The sequence below is a fragment of the Sorex araneus genome, chromosome 2 (genome assembly GCF_027595985.1).
Source record: "Sorex araneus isolate mSorAra2 chromosome 2, mSorAra2.pri, whole genome shotgun sequence".
In the NCBI taxonomy this organism is placed as follows: domain Eukaryota; kingdom Metazoa; phylum Chordata; class Mammalia; order Eulipotyphla; family Soricidae; genus Sorex; species Sorex araneus.
This window is the reverse complement of record NC_073303.1, coordinates 231980745-232008429: the sequence shown is the minus strand read 5'-3', so window position 1 is coordinate 232008429 and position 27685 is coordinate 231980745. Positions and strand designations below refer to the sequence as shown.

At 61.4% G+C, this 27685-nt stretch overlaps 4 protein-coding genes across 5 annotated transcripts; 3 read left to right on the top strand and 1 right to left on the bottom strand.

Moving 5' to 3' along the window:
* Window positions 1–654: 654 nt before the first annotated feature.
* On the top strand, window positions 655–3401 carry BST2 (bone marrow stromal cell antigen 2). Its single transcript, XM_055126459.1, has 5 exons — window positions 655–1227; window positions 2367–2445; window positions 2681–2756; window positions 2966–3092; window positions 3284–3401. The coding sequence occupies exons 1-4, from the start codon at window positions 874–876 to the stop codon at window positions 3069–3071; spliced, it is 615 nt and encodes a 204-aa protein (XP_054982434.1). The 5' UTR covers window positions 655–873; the 3' UTR covers window positions 3072–3092; window positions 3284–3401.
* A 4497-nt stretch (window positions 3402–7898) lies between these two features.
* CCDC194 (coiled-coil domain containing 194) lies at window positions 7899–14079 on the top strand. The gene is made up of 5 exons (XM_004616865.2): window positions 7899–8288; window positions 9083–9179; window positions 9446–9578; window positions 9936–10109; window positions 13249–14079. The coding sequence occupies exons 1-5, from the start codon at window positions 7953–7955 to the stop codon at window positions 13355–13357; spliced, it is 849 nt and encodes a 282-aa protein (XP_004616922.2). The 5' UTR covers window positions 7899–7952; the 3' UTR covers window positions 13358–14079.
* A 58-nt stretch (window positions 14080–14137) lies between these two features.
* Window positions 14138–23982, top strand: PLVAP (plasmalemma vesicle associated protein). The gene is made up of 7 exons (XM_055126458.1): window positions 14138–14913; window positions 14956–15881; window positions 17108–17204; window positions 17305–18014; window positions 19168–19234; window positions 19315–19375; window positions 21000–23982. Exons 2-7 carry the CDS (start codon window positions 15519–15521, stop codon window positions 21004–21006), a joined length of 1305 nt encoding a protein of 434 aa, XP_054982433.1. The 5' UTR covers window positions 14138–14913; window positions 14956–15518; the 3' UTR covers window positions 21007–23982.
* GTPBP3 (GTP binding protein 3, mitochondrial) lies at window positions 17860–27503 on the bottom strand. 2 transcript variants are annotated; one of them, XM_055126457.1, is made up of 9 exons: window positions 27379–27503; window positions 26862–27109; window positions 26677–26763; window positions 26392–26594; window positions 26181–26253; window positions 25948–26091; window positions 25686–25851; window positions 24763–25032; window positions 17860–17998 (listed from the first exon to the last, which is right to left on the bottom strand). In XM_055126457.1, the coding sequence occupies exons 1-9, from the start codon at window positions 27429–27431 to the stop codon at window positions 17977–17979; spliced, it is 1266 nt and encodes a 421-aa protein (XP_054982432.1). In that variant the 5' UTR covers window positions 27432–27503; the 3' UTR covers window positions 17860–17976. The 2 variants fall into 2 exon arrangements, with proteins under 2 accessions (XP_054982432.1, XP_004616718.1); XM_004616661.2 differs by lacking the exon at window positions 17860–17998 and adding an exon at window positions 24107–24680.
* Between the last annotated feature and the right edge of the window lie 182 nt (window positions 27504–27685).

Below are 27685 nucleotides of genomic sequence, written 5' to 3'. Positions count from 1 at the left end.
GATTGCAGCTGCCTTCCGGAATGCAGGGGTTCGACTGCGGGGTGGGGAGCCCGCTGACCGCCTATTTTGGGCCAGAGCCTCTGGCTGCCTTGGCCTCAGGGAGGAGAGGTCAAAGGACCGCGGACCCCTGCCGGCCACCTCCCTGCACTCCCGCCGAGCCGCGGGCTGCCTTGCTTGTGTCTGGTGCTCGGGCGTGCGTCTCCACCCGCACCCCTGGGCTGCCCCCCACTCCACTGCACCCTGCAGGCCCCCCCCCCCCCCCCCCCCCCGCGAACTGATTCTAGAAGGTACGGGTTCCCCTAGGCGCTGAGGCCTCCGCCAAGGGTTTGTGGGTGAGGCGGCCCCTGGTGGTCGCATGGGGAACTGCAGGTTCGGGGAGATTCTGGTTCTGGTCGGGGATTCTCTGCTCCTCAAAGCCGTGGAGGGGACTTCCCGGTGGAACACTGCTGGATCATCACAGAAACCCCCACCCCCAGCACATAACCTAGCCTCGGGTCACCCAGGTTCTACTCTACTTCGTCCGTGTCCCCACCCCCCCACCCCCCACACAGCCTGCCTTCTCTGCCTCAGTTCCCCAGCTAGAGCACTGCACGCAGTGTGCTCAGTCATTGTAACTGTCACGAAGGAGACATGCTGGGAGGTGGGACAGCCATATCCCACATGGCTCTACTGCCCTGAGTCACTCTCTGCCACTGCCCCCAGATTCCTCCCGGAAACAAGCTGGCCGAAGGGCATCTGTGAAAGTGGGTGGGAATAACCCACTTCCCTCCCAGCTGGGAAACGAAATCGAAACCTTGTGGGCCTCTGCATCAATGTCCAGAGTCTCTGACCCTGGACCAGGCAAACTCCTACACAGGAGGGGTGGAGCATAGAATGTTCTGGCAGGGACTCTGGCAGGCAGCCGCCCCAGCTCCTCACAGCAGTCAGAGGATGGCACCCACCCTCTACCACGTTCCTCCCGCATTGGACCTGGAGATGCAGAACTTGGAGATGAGGAGCCTCTGTTGCTGGCGGGCTCTGGCGTTGGGTCTGGGGATTCTGCTGCTCGTGCTGCTGGTCCCCCTGGGCTATCTCGGCCATGTTGTCAACAGCCCGGCCTGCCAGGATGGCCTCCGCACCCAGCAGGGCTGTCTCAACACGACGAGCCTCCTGAAGCAGCAGCTTGACCAGACCCAGCAGGAACTTGGGGACGCCCAGAAGCAAGTGGTGTCCTACAACAATACAGTGGTAAGGCAGGGGGTGAGGGCTGCGGCGGCTTCCCCCTCCAGGGCTTCCCCCACATCTAAGCTCTCTCTGGGGCGCTGGTGAAAAGTGGAGCCTTTGGCAGCCTCAGATCTTCCAGCCAGAGCCTCGATTCCCACACCAGGATGGGTGGCATTGGTGGGGGGTCCTGAAACTCCCCTTGCCCCGTTGTGTTGGTGCAAGCTGCTAGTGGGCAAAGAGAGAGAGGCAGTTCAGGGTGGGAGAGTGAGTTTACTAGTGGCTCTGCGCTGAGGACTCCAAGTCAGAAAAGAAAGAGACTTGGAGTCCCGTTTGCTGAAAGGGTCTCCCTTTTATCCTCTAAAGGTGGGCTACAAACTACGTACATTCTTATCACTAAAACAGGAGGTAGAGGTAATTGGCAAAAAATAATGAATGCATCTTTTCCTCCTGGTACAACCTTCAGGTGCTCAGCTGGCTCAGTCTATCTCACCCATGGTGCGGCCTTCAGGGGCCGTCTCCCGGGCACCCCCATAAATCTGTCGGGCCCAGTGCACTCCCAGAAATCCGGTGGGCCCTTATCTCTGTTAACCGGGGTCATAAAGGGAATTCTTCTCCCTCCCTTCTGTTTAATTTAGGGGTCAGTCTCAGTTTCTCATCCCCATCACATTTTCTTACTTTTCATTAGTTCCGTAATTCTCATTACATATAACTTCTTATTACTGGTCCCTCTCTTGGGGACAGAGAAACCCTTCTCGGCCCCAGTCTGGGGGAGCAGAAACCTCATAGGGTGTGGACTGGAGACCTCAGCAGGCCTGAAAAAGATGCTTCGTGTCTGAAAGACACAAAGGAGTTGCGACTAATTTGGCTAGGAAATGCCCCTGGGTTGGTCCCCCAACACCAAGCACAGTGTTTTTGGGGAACAGACCAGAGATCTAGAAATCTCCAGGATTTAGAAGTTTCTAGGGTGTGGGGCATGGACAGCCCTCGAATTCCATGGGGACCTCCATGTCCCCACTGCCAGGCTCACACCCTTAGGGTAGACCTGGGAGCAGAGGGTGGTGGGGACCCAAGATGGGGCCTCCACTGGACCCCCGACCCCAAGGCCAAGGAGCGGACAGCTGCCCAGGGACAGAACCATTTCCCAGCCTCTTCCCTTGACCCAGGTGGCCTTGATGAAGTCCCTGGAGAAGAAGGAGAAAGAACATCAATGGAAGATGCAGGAGAAAGAGGAGCAGCATGAACGTGAGGGGAGGGGCCTGAAGGTGGGCGGGGCCTAGGTGGGTCAGGAACTGAAGACCAGGGAGCCTTGGGGGAATCCGGAGCTGGGGTCCAGAGACGCCGTGGAGGCTGGGAGGGTCCACTCTGGGTTTCCCGGGTGGTGCTGGGCACGAGTGGGCTAGAGGCGAGGGGATCTGTGTTGGGCCAGGAGAGGGTCGTGGGCACTATGCTGAAGCACACTGATTCTGTCTCACTTTAGGGGAGATTCAGGCATTGCAACAGCAGCTGCAGGAGGCGCTGAAGAAGCCGGGCCCCCCCAAGTCTGACACCCCCAGGTCCGGTCCCCCACCCACACGCCGTGCCTCCGGGCCCAGGGAAGCGCGGGGTGCAGAGAGAGCTGGGCTGACAGCCTTGCCCCTGGCCGTGCAGCGGGGGCTCGCGGGCTGCTCGCAGAGCTCCCCCAATCCACCTCTTGGTGGGCTCAGGGGAGATTCCTAGGGGCCAGGCCGGGGATCCGCCTGATCTCCCCCTGCTGTTCACCCAGAGAGAACAAGTCCCTGGATGAGTTAAGCTCCGGCAGCTGCCAAGTCAGCCTCAACAGCTGGGTGCTCGCAGGGCTGCTCCTGCTCTGGGCTCTGAGATTCCTGTGACCTCACTCAGGGAGTCAGCTGGTAATTGGGGCCTATCTGGGTGGGGGCCAGGGGAGGGTCCCGCCTGGGGATGCGGTCTTTCTGCAGGTGGCTGGGCTGGAGGGTCCGTGTAGGCGTGGCTTCGGAGGGGCGTGGCTTCGGAGGGGCGGGGCTGGGAGGGACTGGCCTTCAGTCCTTCAGTGCCCCTGACTCTGTCTTTCCTTCTCTCCAAGACCACAGCCTGGACTGGTCCAGATCCTGCTGGCTTCCCACCCTCTTCGTGAGACAGGGGGGTGGGCACAGCAGTACGGCTGGGGAAGGGGAAAGGGCAGCAGTGAGGATCGTATCGGAGCCACTTGGGCGGGGCGGGGTGGGCACGCATGCTTCTTGCTGTCACAGTCAATAGAAAATTTGGTTCTGGGGTCCTCTGGACCCAGACAATAGAGTTCGCTGTGCTTCTGACCACGTGCCACCACTACCCGCCCGCTGTGAGGCCCCTTACACGTTTACCCCAGTGCTGGAGCATTTCCAGAAGTGTCCCTGGTTCACCAGCTACCCCGTGACCTCCCAGGTCCCCTTTACACTGGTATCATGCGAAGCTCTCATGGCCACTCACCATTCCCCTTCTCCTAGGCTGTGAGCAGTGAGTGAAGCACTCTCCCACAAAAAGGGGGGTGGGTGATGGGGGCCAGAGCGACAGCACAGCGGGTAGGGTGTTTGCCTTGCACGTGGCTGGCCCGGGTTCAACACTCAGCATTCCACATGGTACTCCAGCACCGCCAGGAGTAATTCTCGAGTGCAGAGACAGGAATAACCCTGAGCATACCTGGGTGTGACCCCAAAACAAAACAAAACAGGGGTTGGAGCGATAGCACAGCGGGGAGGGCGTTTGCCTTGCACACGGCCGAGCTGGGTTCAATTCCCAGCAACCCATATGGTCCCCTGAGCACCACCATGAGTAATTCCTGAGTGCAGAGCCAGGAGTAACCCCTGTGCATCGCTGGGTGTGACCCCCCCAAAAAAAGTGGGGTGGGTGAGAACCCAAACCTTGGTCAGGACTTGGGCACAATCTCCTCCAACCCAACTGCTCCTATTCACCCTGCAAAGCACAGTGCTGGGAACCCCCTTCTGTGGAACAAAAGGGTGAACCCTTCACCCATTCCTGAGTCCCCACGCCCCAGAATCCCTTCCTCCTGTTGTTTTCCTCCTCCAGCCATTGTTCAGATGCTTCCTGTCCATAGTGCTGGGGCCAGACCTTTGCTTCCGGCCGGATTCCTAGAGCTCAGTGCGTCCCCCATTCCCCTGGCCTCCAGGCCCGACGGTCAGGGGACACCCCCTTCATGACTGGCTGTGTGGTGACTTTGCTGAGTTCCTTCCTGCCCCAGGATCTTCATCTCCTCCACCTGCCAAACATCTCCTACTCCCAGCCCCGTGGCTCCAGGGCAAGGGTGCTCGGTACCTGGGGCAGGGTGAGTTCCTGCAGGGGCTCCCCTATGCCCCCAGAAATGCCCAGCACCCAGATTCACAGAGCTCTCTCAGTCCCAGACAAAAGCTGCCTCCCCTCGACACACACAATCATTGGGGAGGGTCGGGAAGAATATCACATCTAGAAATCCCTTAACTATGACCGAGTCTCTTTGCACACGCATTCACGGATGCATCCAACAGAGGAAGGAAACAGTTCAGAACATTCCAGTACTCGCTCCAGCTTTTCAACCTACAGAACCCGCTGCCTCCTGCTGGCCCTCTTTAGTCCCAGAACCAGATTTTCTCCAGGAAATCTCTCCCTCCCTCCCTCTCCCTTTCTCTCACTCCCCCTCTCTCCCCCCCTCTCTCTCTCCCTCCCCCTCTCTCCCTCCCTCTCCTTCTCTCTCCCTCCCTCTCTCTCCCTCTCTCTCTCCCCATCTCTCTCCCCCTCTCTCTCTCCCTCTCTCTCCCCCTCTCTCCCCCTCTCTCTCCCTCTCTCTCTCCCTCTCTCTCCCCTCTCTCCTTCTCTCTCCTCCTCTCTCTCCCTTTCTCCCTCTCTCTCCCCCTCTCTCCCTCTCTCTTCCTCTTTCCCCCTCTCTCTCCCCATCTCTCTCCCTCTCTCCCTCTCTCCCCCTCTCTCTCCCCCTCTCTTCCTCTCTCTTCCTCTCTCCCCCTTTCTCCCTCTCTCTCTCCCCCCTCTCTCCCTCTCCCTCTCTCTTCCTCTCTCCCCCTCTCTCCCTCTCTCTCTCCCTCTCTATCCCTCTCTCTCTCCCTCTCTATCCCCCTCTCTCTCCCTCTCTATCCCTCTCTCTCTCCCTCTCTACCCCCTCTCTCTCCCTCTCTCCCTCTCTCTCCCCTCTCTCTCCTTCTCTCTCCCCTCTCTCTCCCTTTCTCCCTCTCTCTCCCCTCTCTCTCCCTCTCTCTCCCCTCTCTCTCCTTCTCTCTCCCCTCTCTCTCCTTCTCTCTCCCCTCTCTCTCCCTTTCTCCCTCTCTCTCCCCCCTCTCTTCCTCTCTCCCCCCTCTCTCCCTCTCTCTTCCTCTCTTTCCCCCTCTCTCTTCCTCTCTCCCCCTTTCTCCCTCTCTCTCTCCCTCTCTCTTCCTCTCTTTCCCCCTCTCTCCCTCTCCCTCTCTCCCTCTCTCTTCCTCTCTCCCTCTCTCTCTCTCTCTCTCTCTCTCTCTCTCTCTCTCACACACACACACTCACACTCACACTCTGCCCCCATGTTATGGAATGCCCCCAAATGAGCAACCTCATCCAGCACTGGGGATGAAGGGGGCAGTTTGGGGACAGATTGGACCTGCTAAATGTCTTCCCCCCCGCCCCTTCCCCCTCCCAGTGGCCTGGGTATATACTTCTCTGGTTCTCTGGCCACACCAAACAGTGCTCAGGGGCTACTCACGGCTCTTTGCTTGAGGGTCACTTCCTGCGGTCCTCCAAGGACTGTAGTGCTGGGGATGGAGCCCGACTCCTCCTGCACACAAGCTGGTGCTTCAGCCTCTTTGTCCTAAAAATCCCGCAATCTGGACCCGAGCTCTCGGGCGGAGGGAGGGACGGCCAAGCCCTGACGGCATCTCCTCATCTACCGTTCCCAGCAGTGCTTACGCCGAGTGCCAGGCTGCTGCCAGCCAGAAGGGACAAGGCAGAGGAGAGGCAGCCTTGGGGCATTAGGGGTTCACCCAGGCTCTGGGGGAATGACACAGTGAAACCTAACAACAGTGATAAGGGGCTGGAGAGATGGAACGGCGGGGAGGGCACCTGCTGTTCTTGTGTCCAACTGAGGTTCCATCCCCAGCACCCCCTGTGGGGGCTGGAGCCCACTAGGAATAGGCCCAGAGCATAGCTGGTTGTGTCCCCCCAAAAGAAAGGGGAAAAAAAAGAAAAGAAAAACCCAGCAGTAAGAGCTCATGAAAAGGGGCGTGAGTTGGTGGGGAGGGTGGCTCTGGAGGGGGGAGGTGAGGAACAATCAGGGCAAAGAGGGAGGAGAGGGCGGGTGCCAGGCACCAGGGAAGCTTTGGGAGGGCGTCACAGAGGAGGGAGGGACTTCTAGGAGTGATGGGCGTGCAGATTTGGGGGGAAGAAGAAATGGGGCTTGGATTCTGGCCAGGAAGGGGAGTTTGGGTTTGACTGCAGACTGGACCGGGTGCACTTAGCTGCAAGAACCGGCGCCTGTCTCAAAAGACTGGACAGTGCATGAGGGGCTGCAGTGCTCTTGAGCCAACAGCGACCCCTGGCGGTGAGCGGTGCGCCAACCCCCGATAGTCGTCTGACTGGCCGCTTTGGCCAAAAGGGCCACAACAAGGAGCCGAGGAGGCAGGGAAAGCCTCTCCCGGGATTCCGATGGCCTCCCTGCCTCTCACTGATGCACCCCCCCCCCATTACTGCTGGACTTGAGGCTGGAGCAGGAGTGCTCAGCCAGCGGGGAAGGCTTGACTGCGGCCAGATTCAATCCCTGGCACCCCATAAGGTCCCCAAACTCAACCAGGAGTGACCCTAGCACAGAGCCAGGAATAAGGGCTGAGCAGACACACACCTCGAGCCCGGACCCAGGAACACGTGATGTGCTCCTGATCCAGGCAGAGAGGTTAGGAAAGGGGCCCCCACATCATGGCATTGAAATTTCTGGGAAATAAAAGCCACTAATTCTAAGTCTGACCCACTTGGTGGATACAGAAAGCAAGACCTGATAAGGCCTTCTCCAGCAGCCGACCCTGAGGAGACAGGACCCCTCCTCACAGAAAGGTCCTGACTACGCTAGCAACGGGCTCTTATCTAGCTAGAAAGCCCTACCTGGGACAGCTTGGGAAAACCCTCTGAAAGCCACCTTGAACAAAAGGAGGGTACACAGATGCTGCTCGAGCCCATGAGCTGTTTGTGCCCACGTGGCCGAACACATGTGTAGCCTGCTTCTCCCCTCTTGAGATGTGTACTTTCCTAGCTAATGCTGGGATGCGTGTAGGGGCTCTCTCCGCCCTGGGAGCAGCCAGGGTTCTCTCTCTTGCGTATTACTCTCTCACTTTCTCTCCCTCCTCCCCTTCCTAAGACTCTCCAGTAAAATCTGTTTTACTTCACTGCTTGTCCACTCCTGAAATTCTTTTCTGCAAGGCAAGATAAGAGCCCGGTAACCTTGGGTCCTGGGGTGGCAGAAGCAGATGGGGAAAAAGGGACTCTTTCCTCCCCGCCTCACATAAGCCCCCCTGGGGGCCCGTCACTCCCACATTGGGGCCTGGCTCCTGCCTGCCGGGGAAACTGAAGCTCGGACACAGCCTGTGCAGGGCAGGTAGGCCTCAGGCCAAGTCCCTGCTGGTTGCTACGTGGGTCTTGGCGTGGTTGTTGGCGGGTCCGGCCCCTCCCGTGGGGCCGGGCGGGGCGGATCCGTGGATGTCCCGGGAGCCCCAGGTGCCAATTAGCCGCTGTCTGGGGCTGCAGCAAGCGGCATGGCCGAGTCCGGGCGGCAGCTGGGACGCGCGTGGCGGGCGCTGGCCGTGTGTGCGACAGCGGTGTTCCTGGCGGTCTCTGCGGCTGGGGGAGCCCTGCTGGCGTGGAACGTGGCGGCCGCCACTGCCCGGGGTTCTCGCTGCCCGGAGCCCGCGCCCGCGTCCACCGACAACGCCACCACGGCGCAAGGGTTCCCGGCGCCCGACGTCGAAGAGCTGCGGCGGCAACTGGCCGAGGCGATCCAGGACCGGGCGGCTGTGGCGCGGCGGCTGGAGCAGGCGCACGGGGCGCACCGGGAGCTAGAGGGGGCGCTCAAGGCCTGCGAGGGCCGCCAGGTAGCGGGGCTGGGCACGGGCCGAGGACATGGAGAATCTAGGAAGTGGGAAGATAGTTCCCCGCATGCGCACCCAAGTTTCCCAGGGATGGAGGCTCCCGAGGGAGCGTCTATGACTTTCCCCAACGCGGGTGCACTGGAGTCCCCCTCACCCGGACGACCCCCATCCCTGCATGCTACAAAGACGGCAGGTCGGATACACCCCAGCCACCAGAGCAGGGCCTTGCGAACCTTCCTCCCCAGCCGACCCTGCAGCCCTATTTCTGGAGGGACATTCCTGGCACCTATAATTAGGAGGCTAAAGTTGGCCTGGGGGAGGTACCTGTCTGCCGGCCCTGCCCTATGACCACCCTCCAGCTCACTCTTTATATTTTTGGTTTTGGGGTCACACCCAGCTGTGCTCAAGGCTGACACGTGGGGAGGCTCAGGGTAGGGAAAGAACCCGAGAAGTGAAGCTGGAGAGTTAGTACAGAGAGCGGGGGTGCCTTTGACTTGCATGAGATGGATGAGATGCATGACATGGTTCAATCCCCGGCATCCAATATGGTCCCTAAGCAGCACCAGGAGTAACCCTGAGCCTCCCCCAATATTAAAGAAAGGAAGAAAACATCTGGAGGAGCTGGAGCCCTTGACTTGCATGAGGTGAATCCAGGTTCAACCCCTAGCACCCCAGAAACTCCCCCAATCCCCCCCGAAGTGATCCCTGAGCATAAAGAAAAAGAAAAAAGAATAATTCCGACCTCGTTGTTGCCATCTCCCTCGGAAAGGGAAAGCGAGTGATTCCATCTCCTGCAGAGCCTGCTCGAGAGACAGCTGGCCACACTCAAAGCCGAGATGGACGAGGCCAAGGCGCGGGGGACCCAGATTGGGGCCGAAAACGGGGAGCTGACAGGTACGTGTGCGGGGGTGGGGTGGGAAGAGAGTGGGGGCCGGACCAGAGGTGGGAGGAGTCTGAAGGCTCCTGGCTATGCAGGAGAAAAATGCAACCTTACAGCGGAAGCCTGTTTGAGAGCACAGGCAAAGTGCTAAAGGTCTCGGGGAACCCTGGCACCCCGGGAACCCAGGAAAAAGGTGCAGGGCATAGACGTGCAACCAAATTTCAGAGAGCAATGCCCGCTGACCTGGGCTGGGCAATTTGACGCGCCCCCGCTCCCGCAGAGGCAGTGGCGCGCTGGGAGGCGGCGGCCGCAGAGTCCGCGCGGCTCCTGGACGAGGCTCAGAGGCGGGCGCGCGCAGCTGAGGCCGAGGGCGGAGCCTGTGCGGCCCGGGAGGCGACGCTGCGCCAGCGCGTGTGAGTAAAGGGCGGGTCCGGGACGAACCCGCTATCCAATGGCTGCGCAGAAACAAGTTCTCTCGCCCAATCACCACACGGGGCGTGATCCCTGAAAAGCCAGCTGCGGATAAGGACCGGTGCGCTGGGAGAGAGTCCTGGGTTCGGATTCTCGGCCGCTGGTGGCAGGGCCTGAGGGAGGGACCCCCGGGGTCACACGCATTTGGGGAGTGGGTCCAAGTTGATGCTGATCCACTGGGGGGAATGTAAGGGAAAGGGGTGGGCTCCTGGGTGGGCCCCAGATCTGGGGCAGCTTCCGGGTAAGTAGCCGAGGATCCCAGGGTCGCGGCGCTCACGTACGCCCTCTCCCCTCTGCAGGGACGCCCTGGAAACCGAGCTGGACCCTGAGCGCAGACAGTCGCACTCGCGGCCCGGTTCCGGGGCGCGCCTCTGCCCTCGCCCCCGGCCCAGCCCCCGGACCCGGCCCAGCTCGCGCTCGCGCTCCCGCTCCGGAACCTCGGGGGGCTGCCAGAGGCCTCGGCGCACCCACCGGTGAGGACAGGGCCGCGGAGCTTGCGGGGCGCAATGCCAGGCGAGACCCCCATCAGCTTCTGAGCCAGGAACACCCCAAAGGGTGCTGCGGGCTCGTGGGCTCTGCAGACAGGGAAACTGAGGCCTGTTTTCATCACACAGAAGTGCTGAGGTGCGGCTTGAGTTCGCCCTTCCCTTCCCAGCGCTGTCCTCATCCCACAGACAGGGAGGCCTTACAGCTCAATTGTGGCTATGGGAAGACCTTCGCTCCATGCCTCAGTTTACCTGGTCTGTAAAATGGATGCTTTGATTCCAGCCCCAAAGGCCCACAACTGTGATTTATCAAACCATAGACCCCTCTTGGCAGAGGAGAACAGGATATTCCGGAGTGGAACTCAAGGGACCAGGAAGTGTGGCTCCATCATTGGGCACAGCCCAAGGGGCTGGGGATGGCTCTGTGCCCACAAGTCTTCATAAAGGTCACCGCTGATTCTGTTAAGAGGGTTTGGGGCTAAGGTGAGGTGATCCTCAGCATCCCATAAGGTCCCCTGAGCCCCACAGGAGGAAGTCCTGAGCACTGTCAGATAGACCCAAGACCAAAGGAAGAAAAGGAAAGAAAGAAAGAAAAGAAAAAAAGAAAGAAAGAAAGAAAGAAAGAAAGAAAGAAAGAAAGAAAGAAAGAAAGAAAGAAAAAGAAATTAGACGCTACAGGGGGCTGGAGCGATAGCACAGCGGGTAGGGCGTTTGCCTTGCACGCGGCCGACCCGGGTTCAAATCCCAGCATCCCATATGGTCCCCTGAGCAGCGCCAGGGGTGATTCCTGAGTGCATGAGCCAGGAGTGACCCCTGTGCATCGCCGGGTGTGACCCAAAAAGAAAAAAAAAAGAAAGAAATTAGATGCTACAGTCGCCTGTTGCCTTGTCAGGCCATAGCCACAGCAGACGCCTGAGCCTGGGTGCAGCTCAGAGTGGGGACCCGTCATCCATACCGTCCCTCCTTACCAAATGTCCTTAAGCAATGCATCACTGTACTAAAGACTCATTTGTGGTGAATTGTGCGTGTATTCTTACAGAGATCACCGACTACTCAGGCCTGGGGAATGTGCTCAAAGGAGGCCCAGGTTCCACCCCTGGCACCCCATAGGGTTCCCAGAGCCCCCCAGGAGTGATCCCTGAGTGTAGAGCACTGCCACGTGTGGCTCCCAAACCAAAATAAATAACTCCAGACAAGGAAACTTAAAAGACTAGGACAAAGAATTCCTTGGTAATGCCCCTCCCCAGGCCCCCCATGTGTACTCTGGCCCCAGTGCTCTCTCTCTTTCTTCTCCCTTCTCTCTCCTTCTTCCCTCCCCTCTCCCCATCTTTTCCTTTCTCTCTCCCTCCCCCACTCCCCGCCAGCCCGGCCCCCTCTCCTTTCCCCTAGAAAGACGTGCAGGCCAGTGCTTCTTTATCAGAGTGCTTGCCTTAAGCCTTTCCTCAATGCCAGGACCTTCTCCCACATGATCCTGTGCAGAGGGAAGCGGAAGCGAGCACTGATAGCGGCTTCTCGGCAGCGTCCTCATGGCCCCTGCCCAGCGCGGCCTTGGCGCAGCCTGGCCCACACTCTGCGTGCCCACTCTCTTCATCACCTGGAACTGAACCCCCCCAACACACACGCACAGAGCAGGAAGCAGAGACCCAAGGGAGGGGCCGGGGACCAGTTGCTGTGCCCTGCTGGGCCACCAGGGTGCGCCCCTGCCCGGTATGGCCGCAGAATGGCTGGGGCGGCGGAGGGGATTCTTTCTCTAAGAGGCCCCCAGAAGAAAGCCGTGAGGGCACGTGCCCCCTCCCTGTGCAGCAGAGATGAGCCCTGACACCCCCATGGTCACCCCTTTACCTTCATATTCACCTGTTAATTGTTTGCAATGGGGAATCGTGGCGGGGGTCAGCTGCCCCCCAGCTGAGCGCAGGAAAGAAACAAATGGGTTCCTGGGCAGGACAACCCCAACAATGAGGGCCCTTGTTGACCCCCAGACTCCCCTCCCTCGGCTCTGGACTCTGCAGTCTGTCCCTGCGTGCCTGCTTTTTTGTTTGTTTTGCTTTTCACACCCAGCGATGCTCAGGGGTTCCTCTTGGCTCTGCACTCAGGAATTACTCCTGGAGATGCTCAGGGGACCATATGGGATGCCGGGGATTGAACCCAGGTCAGCCGTGTGCAAGGCTAACACTCTACCTCTGCGTGCGTGTTTGGGTCTGAGTTTCTTGTCCCTGTCCCAGGCCTCCCCACCCCCAGTCATTCTGCAGCCCATCTCCATCACAGCAGAGAGCTGGGGTGCTCGGCGGAGCCTTGGATGGTGGGGGCAGGGCAAGCGGGGAGCAGTAGAGAACTGGGGTCCCCATCCTGGTTAGAAAGTGGATCTCAGGGCTGGAGAGAAAGTACAGCAAGTAGGGCACTTGCGAGGGTCCAACCCAAATTCCATCCCCAGCATCCCATATGGCCCCTGAGCACTTCTAGGAGGAAAGCCTGAGTGCAGAGCCAGGAGAAACCCCTAATCACTGCCCAGTGTGGCTAGAAACCAAATAAATACGTAAATTAAGTTTTTTTTTTCTTTTTGGGTTACACCCAGCGATGCTCAGGGGTTACTCCTGCTCTGCACTCAGGAGTTACTCCTGGCAGTACTCAGGGGACCATGGAATGCTGGGAATTGAACCCGGGTCTGCCCTGTGCAAGGTAGATGCCCTACCCACTAGCTATTGCTCCAGCCCCTAAGTATTTGTTTTCTAAAAAGAAAGCAGATGTCCGGGACCAGAGGGATAGGACAGTGGGAAGGGTGTTTGTTTTGAACAAGACTGATCCAATTCAATCCCTGGAACCTCGAATTGTTCTCCTGGGCCCACCAGGAGTGGTTCCTGAGCACAGAGCCAAGAGTAATCCCTGAACACTGGTGGGTGTGCCCCCAAAACAAAATAAAAAAACGGGCTGAAGTGATAGTACAGTGGATAGGACAATTGCCTTGCACGCGGCCAACCTGGGTTCAGTTCCCAGCAACCCATATGGTCCCCCGAGCACCATCAGGAATAATTCCTGAGTGCAGAGCTAGGAGCAACCCCTGTGCATCACCGGGTGTGACCCAAAAAGAAAAGAAAAGAAAACAGAAAAAATATTTTTCTTTGGGCTGTAGAGAAAGTACAGCGACAGCGGGAAGGGCACTTAGTTTGCGTGTGGCTGAGCTGGATTTGATCGCTGGCATCAAGGATGCTTCCCCTGAGCCCACTAGGAGTGATACCTGAGCGTCACCAGGTATGGCCCAAAACCAAATAGACAAACAGAAAAACAACAGGAAGTGGATGCCCTTCTTTTATTGGGGAGCAGGGGGGAGAACGGGGTGCCGTCAGCCTCTGCAGAGGGCCGGGATGGGCCCTGGTTCTGGGGCTTCTGGGCCTGGCACCCCCAGGGCCTTCCTGCCCCGACTCCGGTCCGGGGAGGCCCCACTTCCCTTGAGATCCGGATGGATGCAAGATCTTCCCTGTCCCGTGCAAACAAATAGCACCGAATTGTTCTTCCCTCAGCCGGAAAACAAAGGCTGGAATCTCCAGGCCTGATCTGGTGATGAGTCTCCGAGGGAATTCAGAGATTCGTGCCCAGAACTTCCTGTGGCCATGACAAATTGTTTTCAGGAAAAAAACAAAACATTCAAGTCGGGGCTGGTGCTGAGGCCCGTGTGGCTCCCAGCGCTGTCTCCTCCCCCGCCCAAGCTTGGGGCCAGGAGCCCCTCAGCCAGCTTTGAGGGGCCCGTGTGGGTGCGGCTGATTGTGTGCACCCGGGATACCAGCCCTGTGCTCTTCCCCACACGCCCCCAGCCCCAGCAGTGTCTTTCGCTATCTGAACCCGTTCTGGGGGCAGAGTGCGGCATCACGAAAGAGAAGCGTGAGGACAGCTGCCAAAAGGTGTGGGGCCTAGGAACCGCTCAGCGGGCAGGGTGCAGCAGGCAGGGCGCCGGCCTTGCATAGGACTCAACCTGCCCCCCCCGCTCCCCCCCCCCCGAGCCCACATGGCACCCTCACCCCTGCCAGGAGTAATCTCTGAGCGCAGAGCTGGGAGCCAGCCCTGCGCACTGCTGGGTGTGGCCCTAAAAAAACCAACCAAAAATGAGAGGTTTCAGGGCAGGGAGGGGACTTGGGTCCTGCCTGCTGGAGCCCTGGCTCTGTCCTCAGCATGGCATGGACTCAAAAAGACAAAGGCGCCTATTGCCCGGTCGACGGGCTGAGGGGCAGAGAGCATCTCCGAGACGGCGACCACGTGGCAGGCAACAATGGGGCCTGGTGGGTGCTGGGCGGGCACGAAGGGTGTGTGGAGGAAGAAGTGCCTTGGCTACACTGTTCTGGGGTCTCTGGGGGTCCTTCGGGCTTCTCTGTCCACCTCAGAGGCCTCACAAGAGCCGGGACCCTGCACAGTCCATCCCACACCCCCGCCCCCAGCCCAGGGTCCCAGAAGCTACCCTGGCCCAGGGTCCCCAGGCTGGCCCGGCCACACCTCCAAAGTCCCCCCAGAAGACCCGCAGGGCCCCTCCTAAAGATGGAAGACGGGAAGTGAGCCCGCCCACCGGGTAGATGGGGGCCCCCCCAGGGGGCACGGACAGCCCCAAGAAAAGGCTGGTTGGCCGCGGCGCAGCCCCCCACCCTCCATCCTCCACTGAGGGTCCGGAACCAGGAGCCAGGCAGCCAGAGGGCAGAGGTCACGTGGGCTTTCCTGCCCACCCTGGGAACTTCCTCCTCACTGGCCCTGCCGGCGACCCCTCCCCTCTGCCCCTCAAGACAGAGGGTCCTTCCCACTGGGCCTGTGGCAGGTTCTGGGTAGGGCCATGGGGGTCTGTGGCCCTACCCAGAAGTATCTGGTTCTGGGAGGACAGATGGAAGTGTCCTATGCCTTTTCTCTTCTGTCCCAAAACACCCTCCCTGCCCCGTGGGGGCAGGAGAAGCAAAGTCAAGAACATCAGCATGGATACACCCCCACAATAAAGCTACAGCCAGAAAGTGACCGGGCACCCAGAATCTCCATGTGGGAAACTGAGGCACAGGCAGGCTCAGACTCCCAAGGTTCTCAGACTCATCAGGCTTCTCTGGGAGTGGGGGCGAGGCTTGGGGCGCCCCGTCTGCGGAGCCCCAACCCCATCGCTCAGCTCTGGGGTGGGCATTCCCCCATGCCTCAGTGTCCCCTAGCCTGGGAGAGGACAGGGCAAGCGCCCAGCCAGCCTGGGGGTGGCGGCCCCCACGTTAGGTGGGATTGTTGCGATAACCCGGCGCCCCCGCTTCCTGCGGACCAGGAAGGAGCCGCGCAGAGGAAGTACTCCGAGGGGTAATATAAACACTTCCCCCGCAGGCACGGCCCACAGGGAGCCTGTCCGCCCGCCTGCCTGCCCGTCAGTCCGTCCGTCCGTCCGAGCGGCGCGCCATGGGCCTGCCGGCAGATCGCGGGAGCCTGTACGCGCGGCCCAGCCGCCGCGGCTGCTGGTACTACCTGCGCTACTTCTTCCTCTTCGTCTCCCTCATCCAGTTCCTCGTCATCCTGGGCCTGGTGCTCTTCATGGTGTACGGCAACGTGCACCTGAGCACCGAGGCGGCGCTGCAGGCCACCGAGCGGCGCGCGCAGAGCCTGGAGGGGCGGGTGGCGGGGATGGTGGCCGCGCGCACCAACCTCACCAAGGAGCTGAACCTGACGGCACGCGCCAAGGACTCCATCATGCAGATGCTGCTGGGCGCGCGGCGCGAACTGGACCGCATCAACACCAGCTACCGCCAGTGCCAGGCTGAGCTGGTGAGTGCCCCGACCCTCTCACTCTTTCCTCTTGCTGGTTTTGGGGCCACGCTCAGGGCTCACTCCTGAGGGGCTTGGGGACCGAGGTGCAAGTCCAGCGCTGGAACCTGCATCCGTGCACCTCTCTCTCCAGCCCCCTATTCTTCTGGGGACCTCGCAGAGCTCCGGGGAACCGAAGCAGGGGGGCGCCCAGCAGCGGGGCTTCCACAGAACCACACTCCAGCCCTTCGAGGCCTTTAGGAACCGGGGACCTCCCAGCAGTGCCCAAGCACCCCCCGCCTCCATTCCCCGTGGCCAGCTCCGAGGCACAGCACCGCCTGGTAGCTGGCTGGGGTCAAAGCCAGGCGTATCATGACAAGCCCCCCTCCCTGGTGACCTGCCCACCCAGCTGCTAGAGACAGTCTCCTTGGAGACAGTCTGGGTGCCTGCATGGGCACAGAGCTAGCCAGACTCGGGGCCACAGAGCACACTCAATCCTCGGCTGACTTTCAGAATATTCAACGCCCCGACCCACCAAAGGAGCCCGTCCCTGTGACATACCACTCCTGGGTATGCTTTGCTCCCTGTCTGGGGGCTGTCCTGGTGGGCCCACATGTCTGGGTCTGGGGGGGAGTGTTGGTTCTGACTCCTCTATTGGTGTCGAGCCGCCCCCTTGGATACCCGAGGGCACTCACGGGCCTGTCCGTGAACAAACCCAAGGTAACCCCTGAGGGTGCTGGGGAAAGGCCTTCTGGGCCCCCTGAGTGCCGCCCCCAGCCGTGTCTCAGTCCTGCATACCGGACTCCACCTCTCGCTCGTGGTGATGACACTGCTGCTGTGCCAGGCCAAAGGGCTTTAGTCATAGATGGAAAATTCTCTGGGGCAAAGTCTGCCTGTCCACCTACCCACTATCCATATACATCCTTCTGTCCGTCTCTCTGTCCATCCACACAGCACCCACACACCATCCATCCTCTGTCTTTCCCCATCTACCCATCCGGCTGTCCACCATCCGTCCAGCTGTGTGTCCGCCGTGGCTGAGATGGGCCCTTAGATTCACCAGGCTCTGAGGCTCCTGGCGTGAACCCCGCTGTGTTCTCCTGCCCCTTCATCCTTCCTGTGGGGGCCGCACCCCCACGGCATTCCAGCACCTGCACCCATCACAGCTCGGGGCCTCGCGTGAGCAGAGTGGGGTGCGTGGCCGGGGGGCAGTCTCTGCAGGGCCAGACCTGCCGCTGTGTCCGCAGGAGACCTACCACAACTACCAGCGCATCATCGCCGCCATCATCCTGAGCGAGAAGCAGTGCAAGGAGCAGCTCCAGGCCGACAACCATAGCTGTAACGGTGAGGGTCCGGCGGGCGGGCGCAGGCTGGGCTCTCCCTCGAATGGCTGCCCCTGCCCCCTCCCCTGTCTGACTGCCCGCTCGTCTGTCCTTGCCTGCAGCCTTGCTCTTGAAACTGAACCAGAAGACGCAGGCCCTGGAGGCGGACATGACTAAGGAGAAGGCACAGTGCGTGGGAGACAAGGACAGCCTGACGCAGGGCCTGCGTGTGGCCCAGGAGCAGGTGACCAACTGCGGACGGGTGCAGGCACAGCTGAAGCAGGAGCGGGACCTGGCCGAGGGTCAGCTGCAGAAGGTGCAGACGCTCTGTGTCCCCCTGGACAAAGACAAGTTCGAGACCGAGCTGCGCGCGCTGTGGAAGGACACCATCGTCCCCCGCACGCTGAGCTCCATGCCCACCTACGCCATGTACCTGACGCCCGACCTGGCCGCCCTGCGCCTCACCTGCGAGCAGCTGCCCAGCGTCATGAGCAACAAGGTGGACGAGCTGGCGCGGAGCCTGCGCGCTGGCATCGAGCGTGTGGCCCGTGAGAACACGGAGCTGCAGCGGCAGAAGCTGAGGGTGGACGAGGCCCTGCAGGCCAGCCAAGAGGCCAGGGAGAAGGCGGAGAAGGAGGCGCAGGCCCGGGAGAGCCGTGTGCGGTCTGAATGCGCGCAGCAGACGCAGCTGATGCTGCAGGAGAAGGCGGCACTGCGGAAGGAGCGGGACCTGTTGGGCCAGGAGCTGGCACAGAGGAAGCAGGAGGCTGAGCAGCTGAGGATGAAGCTGGCCATCAGCGAGACATCCCTGGACACCTGCATCAAGGCCAAGGTGAGGAGGCCGGGGAACCAGGCGGGTCAGGGCATCAGAGAGACCCCAGCACTGACTGGTGTGGCCCAGACCATCCCCCGCACAGAAGCTGGCCTGGCGTCGGGGCGACAGTGCAGTGGGGAGGGCACTTGTCTTGAACCAACATGGTTCGACCCTGTTATTCCCTGTGGCCGTCCGAGCACTGCCAGGAGGATTCCTGAATGCAGAGCCAGGAGTAACCCTGCAGTATGTCAGGTGTGGCCCAAAATAAACAAAAAAACCCAAATAAAGCAGACCAGCCGGCTTGGGCCCGGGCCATGGTGCAGCGGGCGGGCCGTTAGCCTTGCACATGGCCAACCCTGACATTCCATACGGTCCCTGAGCACCAGCAGGAGTGATCCCTGAGCACAGAGCCAGGAGTAACCCCTGAGCACTGCCAGGTGTGGCCCAAATCATCCCCCCCAAAATACTACCCAAGGTGAGCAGGTGTCGGGAGCGGTGGTCCCCCTTCCCCAGCGCCACGTGGAGTCTGCCTCGGGGTGGCGAAGACCAGACTGGGCACAAACGGGACTGTAACTGCCCGGGGCTGGTTAGAACCAAGGCTGCAGGTGCATCCCTGGAGCTGGAGACCCCAGACTTGGCTTGCGGAGTCGGGAGGGGTTCGGTGGGGTGCCCAGGCTGCGGCCACGTTTTCGGGATGCTTGGTGGGTCTCCAGACTGGGAGCTCATGAAGGACAGCGTTGGGTCTGGGAGCAGCCCTGGAGCCCAGGGAGCAATAGGCACCCAGTCCGTGCTGGGGTCGGCATGCAGTGGGCAGCGGTCAGGCGGCTCTAGAAGGTTCCATGAGGACCAGCATGCGGGCAGGGGTGTCAAGGGGCAGAAAGGGGTACAGGGAGGCGGCCGTGAGTGCAGAGACAGGCCACGTCTGACTCGGTGTCTGAGAGAGCGGGAGGGGGCTGGGTGTGACTGGATGGGGGTCTTAGGGCTGGGGTCCTCACAGGGGTGGGCCGGAGCATCCTTGGACTGGCTTCACTCTAGTTCTGGGGGAAGCGATGGCTGGGGCATCGGGTCCAGCTGCACGAGTCACAGTCACTGATGGGTGGACACCAGGCTGCCATGGCCGTGGGCCCCATCTCACGTCCAGCTGCCTCATGCTCCGGCCCTTCCCCCACAGTCGCAGTTCATCCCGGCACCGAGGACCGTGGTCGCACCCCCTCAGCCCCCGTCCATCAAGGACATCAGTGAGTGATGCAGGGGGGTATGGGCGGGGTGGGGCGATGGTGGGGGCCTGAGGGGCTCAGGGATCCCCCTGTGTCTACAGACCCAGGCCTGGTGGAGGAGTTCAAGAAGAAGATTCTGGAGTCTCAGGGGCTCCCCACAAGGTAAGGAGCAGCCGGGGTGCCGTAGAGGTGGGGGTGGGGTGAGTGTGGAGGGAAGAAGCCTACAGCCTGGGGAGCCCCTGAACTGGGCCCTACAGCTCTCGACAGTGGCCAAAGATGGGGTGCACAGGGACGGAGGCCTGGGGGAGGCCCCTGGGGCTTGGGCTTGTGTTGGGAGATGGAGGGATCTGGGGTCCCCTACAGCCTGTCAGCGGAAGGCGGCTCAGGCTGCTGTTTGGGGCCTAAGCGAGGACACTGGAGGGACACCACCGGGGCCAGAGCTCCCAGAGCATGAGGGCTGGTCCCTGGACCCCGAAACTGCACCTCCCCAATGCCCTGTGCCTCAGTCTGCACCCTGGGGCCACACACCTGCCTGTTGCACCTTGACCGCGAGATGCCCGGCACAGCCAGGATCATTGGACGCTCCGGCCCCATGGTCAGGCGGCCTCCTCCTCCTGCCCCCCTCCTCCTCCTCAGTTTTTGTCTCTTGGGGGCCCACACCAGCAATGCTCACAGCTACGCCTGGCTCTGCACTCAGAGATCACTCCTGGCGGGGCTGTGTGGGGTGCCAGGGATCGAGTCCCAGTTTGTGGGGTGTAAGGCCAGCGGCTGCCCCCTGCCCCCCCGGCCCCCAGCCAGGCTCCTGATGGGGCTCCGTTCCCCCAGGCCAGGCTGGGCTCTGGGTGGTGGCGGAAAGGGCGTGGGGGGCTTGGCCGGGCCCCAGCACCCCCGTCCTCTCTCAGCCTGGCCTGGAGCCGCACAGGCCAGGCAGGAGATGCTATTCTTAGCCCCCCACTTCTCCAAGGAGGGGCCCGGGCCCCGAGGCCGGGGTCGGGCCTGCGTCACTGGCGGAGAACGAAGGGGGAAGCGCTTCACCTCAGAGAACAATGAGCACTGAGCTGGCCGGGCGGGCGGGGGTCACGGTCAGCAGCAGCCCAGCCTCTGAGGGGCGCCTTCTGCCTCAGCATCGCATGTCCTCCTGGGGGATTTGGGGTTCAGCTCGCACCCACCCGGGAGACCCTCAGCAGCTGGGGGGCGAGTAGGAAATCTCCAACCCGGGGGTCAGCATCGGGGGGGCAATAAGGGTAGGGAGTGGCCAGCCAGAGGATTCTGGGATTTTCCATTCAGGTTGGGGGGCTGAGGGTGACTTTGGGGGGCCCCGCCAGGGGTGCATGTCAGCCTTTGGGGTGCCTCCAAGTTGGGATGCCAGGAGCCAACCTGGGGGCTCTCAGAAACGGCTCCCAGGATGGCCTAGCGGGTGGGCATCGGCTGGGGGGGTCTCCCCCACCGGGAACTGGGTAGGGCCAGCCTGGGGAGATGGGGGAGGGCCCAGGGCCCAGCATGAACATGGGGCAGGGCAGGAGGAGTCCGGGCTGCAAGCGCCTTCTCCACTAGGAAGCCCCCCGGCATGACCCCTCACCCCACAGAGCCTCATGAGACCTGGGAGGGGGCAGAGCTAGACACACTTAGAAACTGGGGGTAACTTTGGCAGAATCTGAGCCTGGGGGTGGACAGTGAAACTGGTGGGACCCCGGCACAACAGAGCAAGGACAGGAGGCCTCCCTCTCTCCCTCCGCATGATGTCATCCCCGCTGATGCCTTCGTTTCCTCCACTCTTCCTGTGCAGTGGCTGAGGAGCCTTCGGGGACCCCCGGACAGCAGTCGGCACTGGGGACCCGCACACAACCAGCTAAGCACTGCACCGCCCACAGTGCTCACACCCTTCCCCCCCACCCCCCGCTCCCTGCGGTGACCATGCAGACACGCCAGATGGACAGACTTCCTGCCAGCCTCCACGCCCTTCACGCAACCTGCACTTCCTTCCCACCTGACCCCCCACAGGACCCGTAATCCGGGTCTGGAGGGGGCTGCAGAGCTCAGCCCCCAACCCTGTTCCCGCCAAGACCCCAAGCCCCACCGGGGCCCTTTGTGTCAATAAATATTAGCAAACCCGCAAAGACCGGCTCCTGCTGCTGCTGTGAAAACTGCTGACGCCACCCTCAGTGAGGCAGGATGGAGGGCAAAGCGCGGCCCCTGGAACCAAAATTGTGGACCATGACTCATTCTAGTCAGGGAGAGAGGGGAGGGGAGAGGCTGGAGCCACAGGCCAGGCAGTGGGGTGTCATCCGCCCACTCAGATGTCGCCTGAGCACCCCCAGGAGTGATCCCTGAGCATCATCAGTTGTGGCCCAAAGAGCAAGGGGGAGAAAAAGGAGAGGAAGAGAAGAGAGGGAGAGTTTGGGGAGGGAGGGAGAGGGAGTGGGGGAGGAGACCAGTGTCCCAGCCCAGAGGGGCTTCCTGAGACCCCAAGCTCCTCCAGGTATGGCTTCATGGCTGGCCACTGTGGCAATCACTTGATATTTGTGTCTAGGTTTTTTGGGTGCTGGAGTAGAATTTGTTTTGCGTGCAAATCCCAGCCTCCGCCTTCCTACAGAGCCCCACCTGCACCAGTTTCCCTAAAATCCAGCCTGTGAACACCCAAAAGGAGAGAGAGCAAAAGGGAATGTCCTGCCACAGAGGTGGGGCGGGATGGGGGAGGACGGGATGCTGGGACCATTGGTGGTGAAGAATGGGCACTGGTGGAGGGATGGGCACTTGACCATTGTATGACTGAAACGCAAGCATGAAAGTTTGTAAGTCTGTAACTGTACCCCTTAATAATAATAATAATAATAATAATAATCCAGCCTGTGAGACGCTGTGTCCCCAAAAGCAGGTTGCGGCTTACATCTGTCTCTAATTCCAAGACCCCCCCCCCAGTGTGGGCACTGCAGGGGCCTTGCTCCTCGATGGTGGCCACATGGAGCCCGGCATCCCAAAGGTCCCTGGCTTGGGGTGCAGGCTGGGACCACGGCAAGCTTCTGCTGGCCAAGGAATAAGCTCTGGGTAGAGGTCAGGAGGGTCCTGGGCATTGAATCCAAGTCCAGCCACAGACCCTGGACCCTTAACTGCATTCTGGGCAGTACTGGTCCAGGAAGCCAAGCCAATGGCCCTCAGCGGACAAGTAACCCGATCCCAGAGTGGACACTCGAGCCCATCCCCCACCCCCACCACTGGTCCTGAGACCCCAGTGGGGCGGGTGAGTCACTGGACCGGGCCTGGCAGCTCCATGCTTCAGGCAGGCCAGCCAGGAGGGACAAAGGAGCGATACTTCCTGCTCCCGGAAATGCCGGCGAGAGACAGCGGCTGCAGGAAGCACTTGGCTGGGATCCTGCCAAGCTGGGGCAGGGGGTCAGGCGGGCTGGACCGCCCAGACAGGGCCCCCAGGAAGGAGGCTGACTTGAGGCAACCTGGAGGCTAGTCTGAGGCGTTGGACCCCTGAGGCTGTTTTCTACCCCCCAAAGCAGGTGTGGTGCCCCCAGACACATGGGCATGGGGCTCCCATACCTGGCTCTTCTCTCCCATGGGGGCACCCCAGGACTTAAAGCTTCCAGCTGGCCCTCAAGACCAGGCCCACTCAGCCCTGACCCCAGTGGGATCCGACATCTCCCTCTGCAGCTTATCCACTACCCTTCCCCAAACCCCATGACAGGGTCCTGGCCCTGGGCTCTTTACTTTGGGGGGCACAGGAAGTCTCTCCCCTCTCCCCCCCCCCAGGCAGTGCTAGAAAGGTTAGTGAGTGAATCTAATGATTCCCTGGTTCTGAGCACTGCACACTTGGAAGACATCTTTTCTTCCCAGCAGCCTGTCCAGCTCTACCTGCTTTGAGGTCCAGTGCCAGAGTTCCTCCTCCAGGCAGCCTTCCTGGATGTCCCCTTGCTCCTCCTGTGGGGCCCCTCAGCCCCATCTGCCTCTCTCATTCCAGTCCTGATCCTACAGTTTGGGTGCCCCCAAGAACGGGCCAGGGGGTGGCAGCAGAGTCCCAGTCAGGGAGCCATTGGCTAACCACTGTCCTGACCCTCTGGTCCAGCCACCAGGCAAAGTCCTGGCTCTTTGGGAATTTCCTGTCACCTATAAATAAGCCCCATGGCTGCTTCCCACAAACTGCCTCACCCTTCTTGGAAAAAAGGGATTGTAGCCAAGGCCCCCTGAGCAAGGATGCCAGGGCCGGAGGCGGGAAGGGCGCAGGCTTCTGCGGCTCCCCCAGTGCCCAGAAGCACATGATCTGGGAACCCAAGGGCTCAGCTCCCTGGACCCTATGCTCAGGGAGCCCCAGTGCTCACAGGAGGAGCAGAAATGGCCTCTGCAAGGCAACTGGCTCATGAACACAAGGGGTTCAGAGCACGCCCTGGCTGGGGAGAGGGATTCTGGGTGCAGGCTGAGCCCCTCAGACCCTCCTGGCCTCGGAGCTAACCCCATGGACTTATCCTGGTCCTGGGAAACGTGGACACAGCCTTGCACAAGCAAGTTCCCGGAGCTTAGAGGGCGGCGACCCCTGCTGGCGGAGGTCTGGACTAACACATGGTCTGGCACCGCTGGGCGTTGCAGGGGTGGGGTCTTCAACCCACCAGAACTGAGTTTTTCCAAACCCAGCTCTCAGCAGCCACGTCCTGCAGTGAGAACCTGTCACCGGCCACTCTGTGATGGAGGGTCGGTGGCTCCAGAGTGACAGCCACTGTGCAGGCCTGCCCATGGAAGCAGCTGCCCAGCACACCCCTGGCCCCTGGGCTCTCCCTGAAGACCAGTGACCAGCATTGCTTGGTGTGGGGGGATGGAGCTGGGCTCCAGCCGTCTTCGGGAGTCACTCTGAAACACAGAAACCAGATGGCCTCGGAGCAATGACCACACCCTGGACACAACACAGGAGACATGTTTCACAGAGTTGCCACATGACCACCAGGGCTCACAGAAGGTTCTGGAAGGAACCAGTGGGGCTGCTTTGCACGAGCCCTGGGTATGTACAAAATAAATTAAAGACCGGGAAGTGAGGACTCTGCCTCTCTCCACTCCTGCTGCCCAGCAAGGGCGCGAAACCCCTCCAGTCTGCCCCTCAGGGCCTGAAACCCCGGGTTGTCCAGAAACGTGGCTGGCCTGAAGCTCTGTTCTGTCAAAGTCACATACACTCCCCTGGCTCTCAGCTGGTCCAGAGGCCACAAGGCTCCCAGTGTCCATGGGCCTGTTTTCAAGCTGGCTCCCTTGCCCTCACTTGCCCACGCAGAAGTCCCTGAAAATGACGTCCAGGATCTCCTTGGTTCCCCCTCCCCCGGTGAGGCAGGCCAGGTGCCCCCGCGCCACCCGCAGGGCCTCAGCTGCCAGCGCCAGGTCCTTGGCCTGTGTGTAGTGGCCCAGGGCATCCAGGCAACCTTGGAGGTGGTGTTGGTGCCTGGCACGGGTCAATAGCGGTGGGCCTGCGGCCGGGTCCCCGCACCTGGGAGGGGCAAAGGACAGGCTCTGTGTCTCTGGTCCCTGGTTTGGCCCCCATCCTGGAAGCCAGGCGCCGGGATACTCACAGGGCAGCCAGCTCCTTCCGCAGCGCCTCCAGGAGGCTGTCCAGCCCCTCCCCGGTGCGGCAGGACAGCAGCACGTGTGGAGGCAGGTCCCCACTCCACTGCAGAGGCCCGGGCACAAGCAGGTCCGACTTGTTTAGTATCAGCAGGAGGCGCTGGCCGCTCCCATTGGGGCTCCTGGGCCTGATAACTGTGTCCAGGAAGCTGCAGCTGGATGGTGAGGCCAGGTCAGAAACATCCAGCACAGCCAGAATGAGATCGGCCTGCTCGAGCCTGGGGAACAAGGGACAGAGTGGAACCTCGGAATTGCGCCAGTGAGGGGTGCTGGTGGGCGGGGCATGGGGCGGGACTAGCAAATGATGGGGAGGGAGTGGGCTATGTGAACCTGTCCGGCCAGAAAAGGCAGGCTGAAAGGGGGCATGTGATTGGAGCATGGTGCAGGGGGAGGGCGTGGCACAGCAGACAGGCAGGTTTGATTGGGTAGAATTGTGGGCCTGGCGGAGGGGCGTGACTGAGCACAGCAGCTGCCGGTCAAAGGGGCAGGCTTGATTGGTAGAACGTGTGAGAGTGGCTCAGGGGGCATGGTGGAGGGGCATGGCTGGACAAGAGAGGAAGTGGAATGGATACTGGCCAGCATGAAGGCTGTGGGCAGACATGGCATGTAGGTGGGCTGGGCCAGCTGAAGGCTCAGTCTTTTCTTTTTGCTTTTTGGGTCATACCCGGCGATGCACAGGGGTTACTCCTGGCTCATGCACTCAGGAATTACTCCTGGCAGTGCTCAGGAGACCATATAGGATGCTGGGAATCAAACCTGGGTTGGTCGTGTGCAAGGCAAACCCGCTGTGCTATCGCTCCAGCCTTGGCTCAGTCTTTTCTGATTTAGACAAATGGACCCCTAGGACTGCCCAACGCTCCTGACTACCCACCTCTGGCGGGCACGCCGTACGCCCTCCTGCTCCACAGGCCCTGCGCCCTCCCGCAGCCCGGCTGTGTCACTCAGCAGTGCTGGGAAGCCAGCCAAGTCGACGGGGATCTCCAGCACATCACGAGTGGTCCCTGGCTCTGGGGACACGATGGACACAGGCTTCCGGCCTGTAGACCATGGGTGTCAGAGAAAGGGGTGTGACAGCAAGACTCCTCCAGGCTCCGCCCCCAGCTCACCCCGCCCCCTGCCCACCTCCCACGCACTGAGCAGGTTCACCAGGCTGCTCTTGCCGGCATTGGGGGGCCCTGCGACCACCACGTGCGCCCCTGAGCGCAGCCTCTGCCCGCGTCGGGCGTCTCGGAGATGTGCGCCCAGTGCTGCCTCCAGCTCCTGCACCTGGCTGTCAGCTGTGGATGTGTGGGGGCAGAGGGGTGCGGGTGAGGCGGAAGCCCTACAAGGCCAGCAGACCCCAACTCCCAGCTCGAGGAGAACCCACCTCGCTCCAGCACGCCCTCCTCCAGGTTGTCATCCTCAGCAAAGTCGATATAGGCCTCGACATGGGCCAGAGCCTGGAGCAGGGCAGCTCTATAAGCACCAAGAACCCCCACGTGCCCCACCTAGTGCCTCCAGGAGCATGGAAGGGGCACCCCCGCAAGGGGCAGAAGGATGGGGCTTGGGGACAGAGTGTGAGATGGGAGAGGCCTTGCCTTGGTGAGGGTCTCAGCCCAGCCGCGGCAGAGGTGACCCAGCTCCCCATCCAGCTGCCTCAGCGCCTGCCGCCTTTGTGCCTCAGTTTCTGCGTGGATCAGATCCGCCAAGCCCTCCACCTCGGTCAGGGTCAGCTTCCCGTGGGCAAAAGCCCGTCTGGTGAATTCGCCCGCTTCTGCTGGCCGTAGCCCGGGCACGCGGCCTGCGTGGAGGTCCTGGATCCTCAGCCCCCTGGTCCCCACCCTGCAGCACTGGCATCAACACACCGGTGGCCGCAGACTCACCCAGGGCCTGCAGGACGCCACTCACCACGGCTGGGCCTCCGTGTACATGGAACTCGGCGCAGTCCTCACCCGTGAAACTCCGGGGACCTGGCGCCAGAAGGGGACTCCAGAATTAGGAGCAGGCGCAGCCAGGGGATAAAATGGGTCACGAGAGCCCCAGGGGTTCCGGATATAGGGTCCCTGACCTGGGAACCAGAGCACGAGCGCGCGGTCCAGCGGCTCCCCGGAGCGTGGGTCGCTGAGCAGGCGCAGGCAGGCGCTGCGGGCCAGGGGCAGGTCCCGCGGCGTCGTGAGGCTGCGGAGAGCCTGGCTGCTGGCGGGGCCGCTGGTCCGGATCACGGCGACGCCGCAGCGGCCCTGACCCGAGCTCAGCGCAAAGATGGTGGCCCCGGCAGCGGGGCCCGGGACGCCGCTGACCCGGCGCGTGCACGGCCTGGGACGGGAGAGGAGGGGAGGTCGGGGAAACTGGGGGGCCACAGCGGCAGGTGGTCTAGAGCTTGTGGGCTGGGAGATGCCCCAATAGGACACACTGGCTGGACGGAAGGAGACAGGCCTTGGTGTGACCGGATTCGGGCAGAAGGTGACCTAGAAGCGCGCACTTCGGCACAGAGACTGCATACGGGGAACGCGAGAGACGGTTCTGTCCTCGAAAGCAGCTGGGAGGCCCAGCAGCGCCCCACCTCTTCCCCCGGGTCGCCCCACCTGCCAGGCCCACATGCCGCCCGGGAGACCAGGGTCCACAGCCCCCGCCACATGAGGTTCAAAGACAGCCGCCCGCCGGCCCGCTCTGCCCAGGACGCTTCCAGTCCCGTGGATGCCCCGCCCACTCCGCGGCGCGACTGGAGAACGGGTCCCAGGCTCTACGCTCCCATTGGGCACTTTAAAAGACGGACCGCCCACGTGGGAGGATCATCCTACCTATTGGTTGGTGCTGGAAGGGGTGGGGCCCTGGGTTGGTGCAGCGGAATGCAGTTCCCCCCGGCTACAGCGGCCTGAATTTGTAGGATCC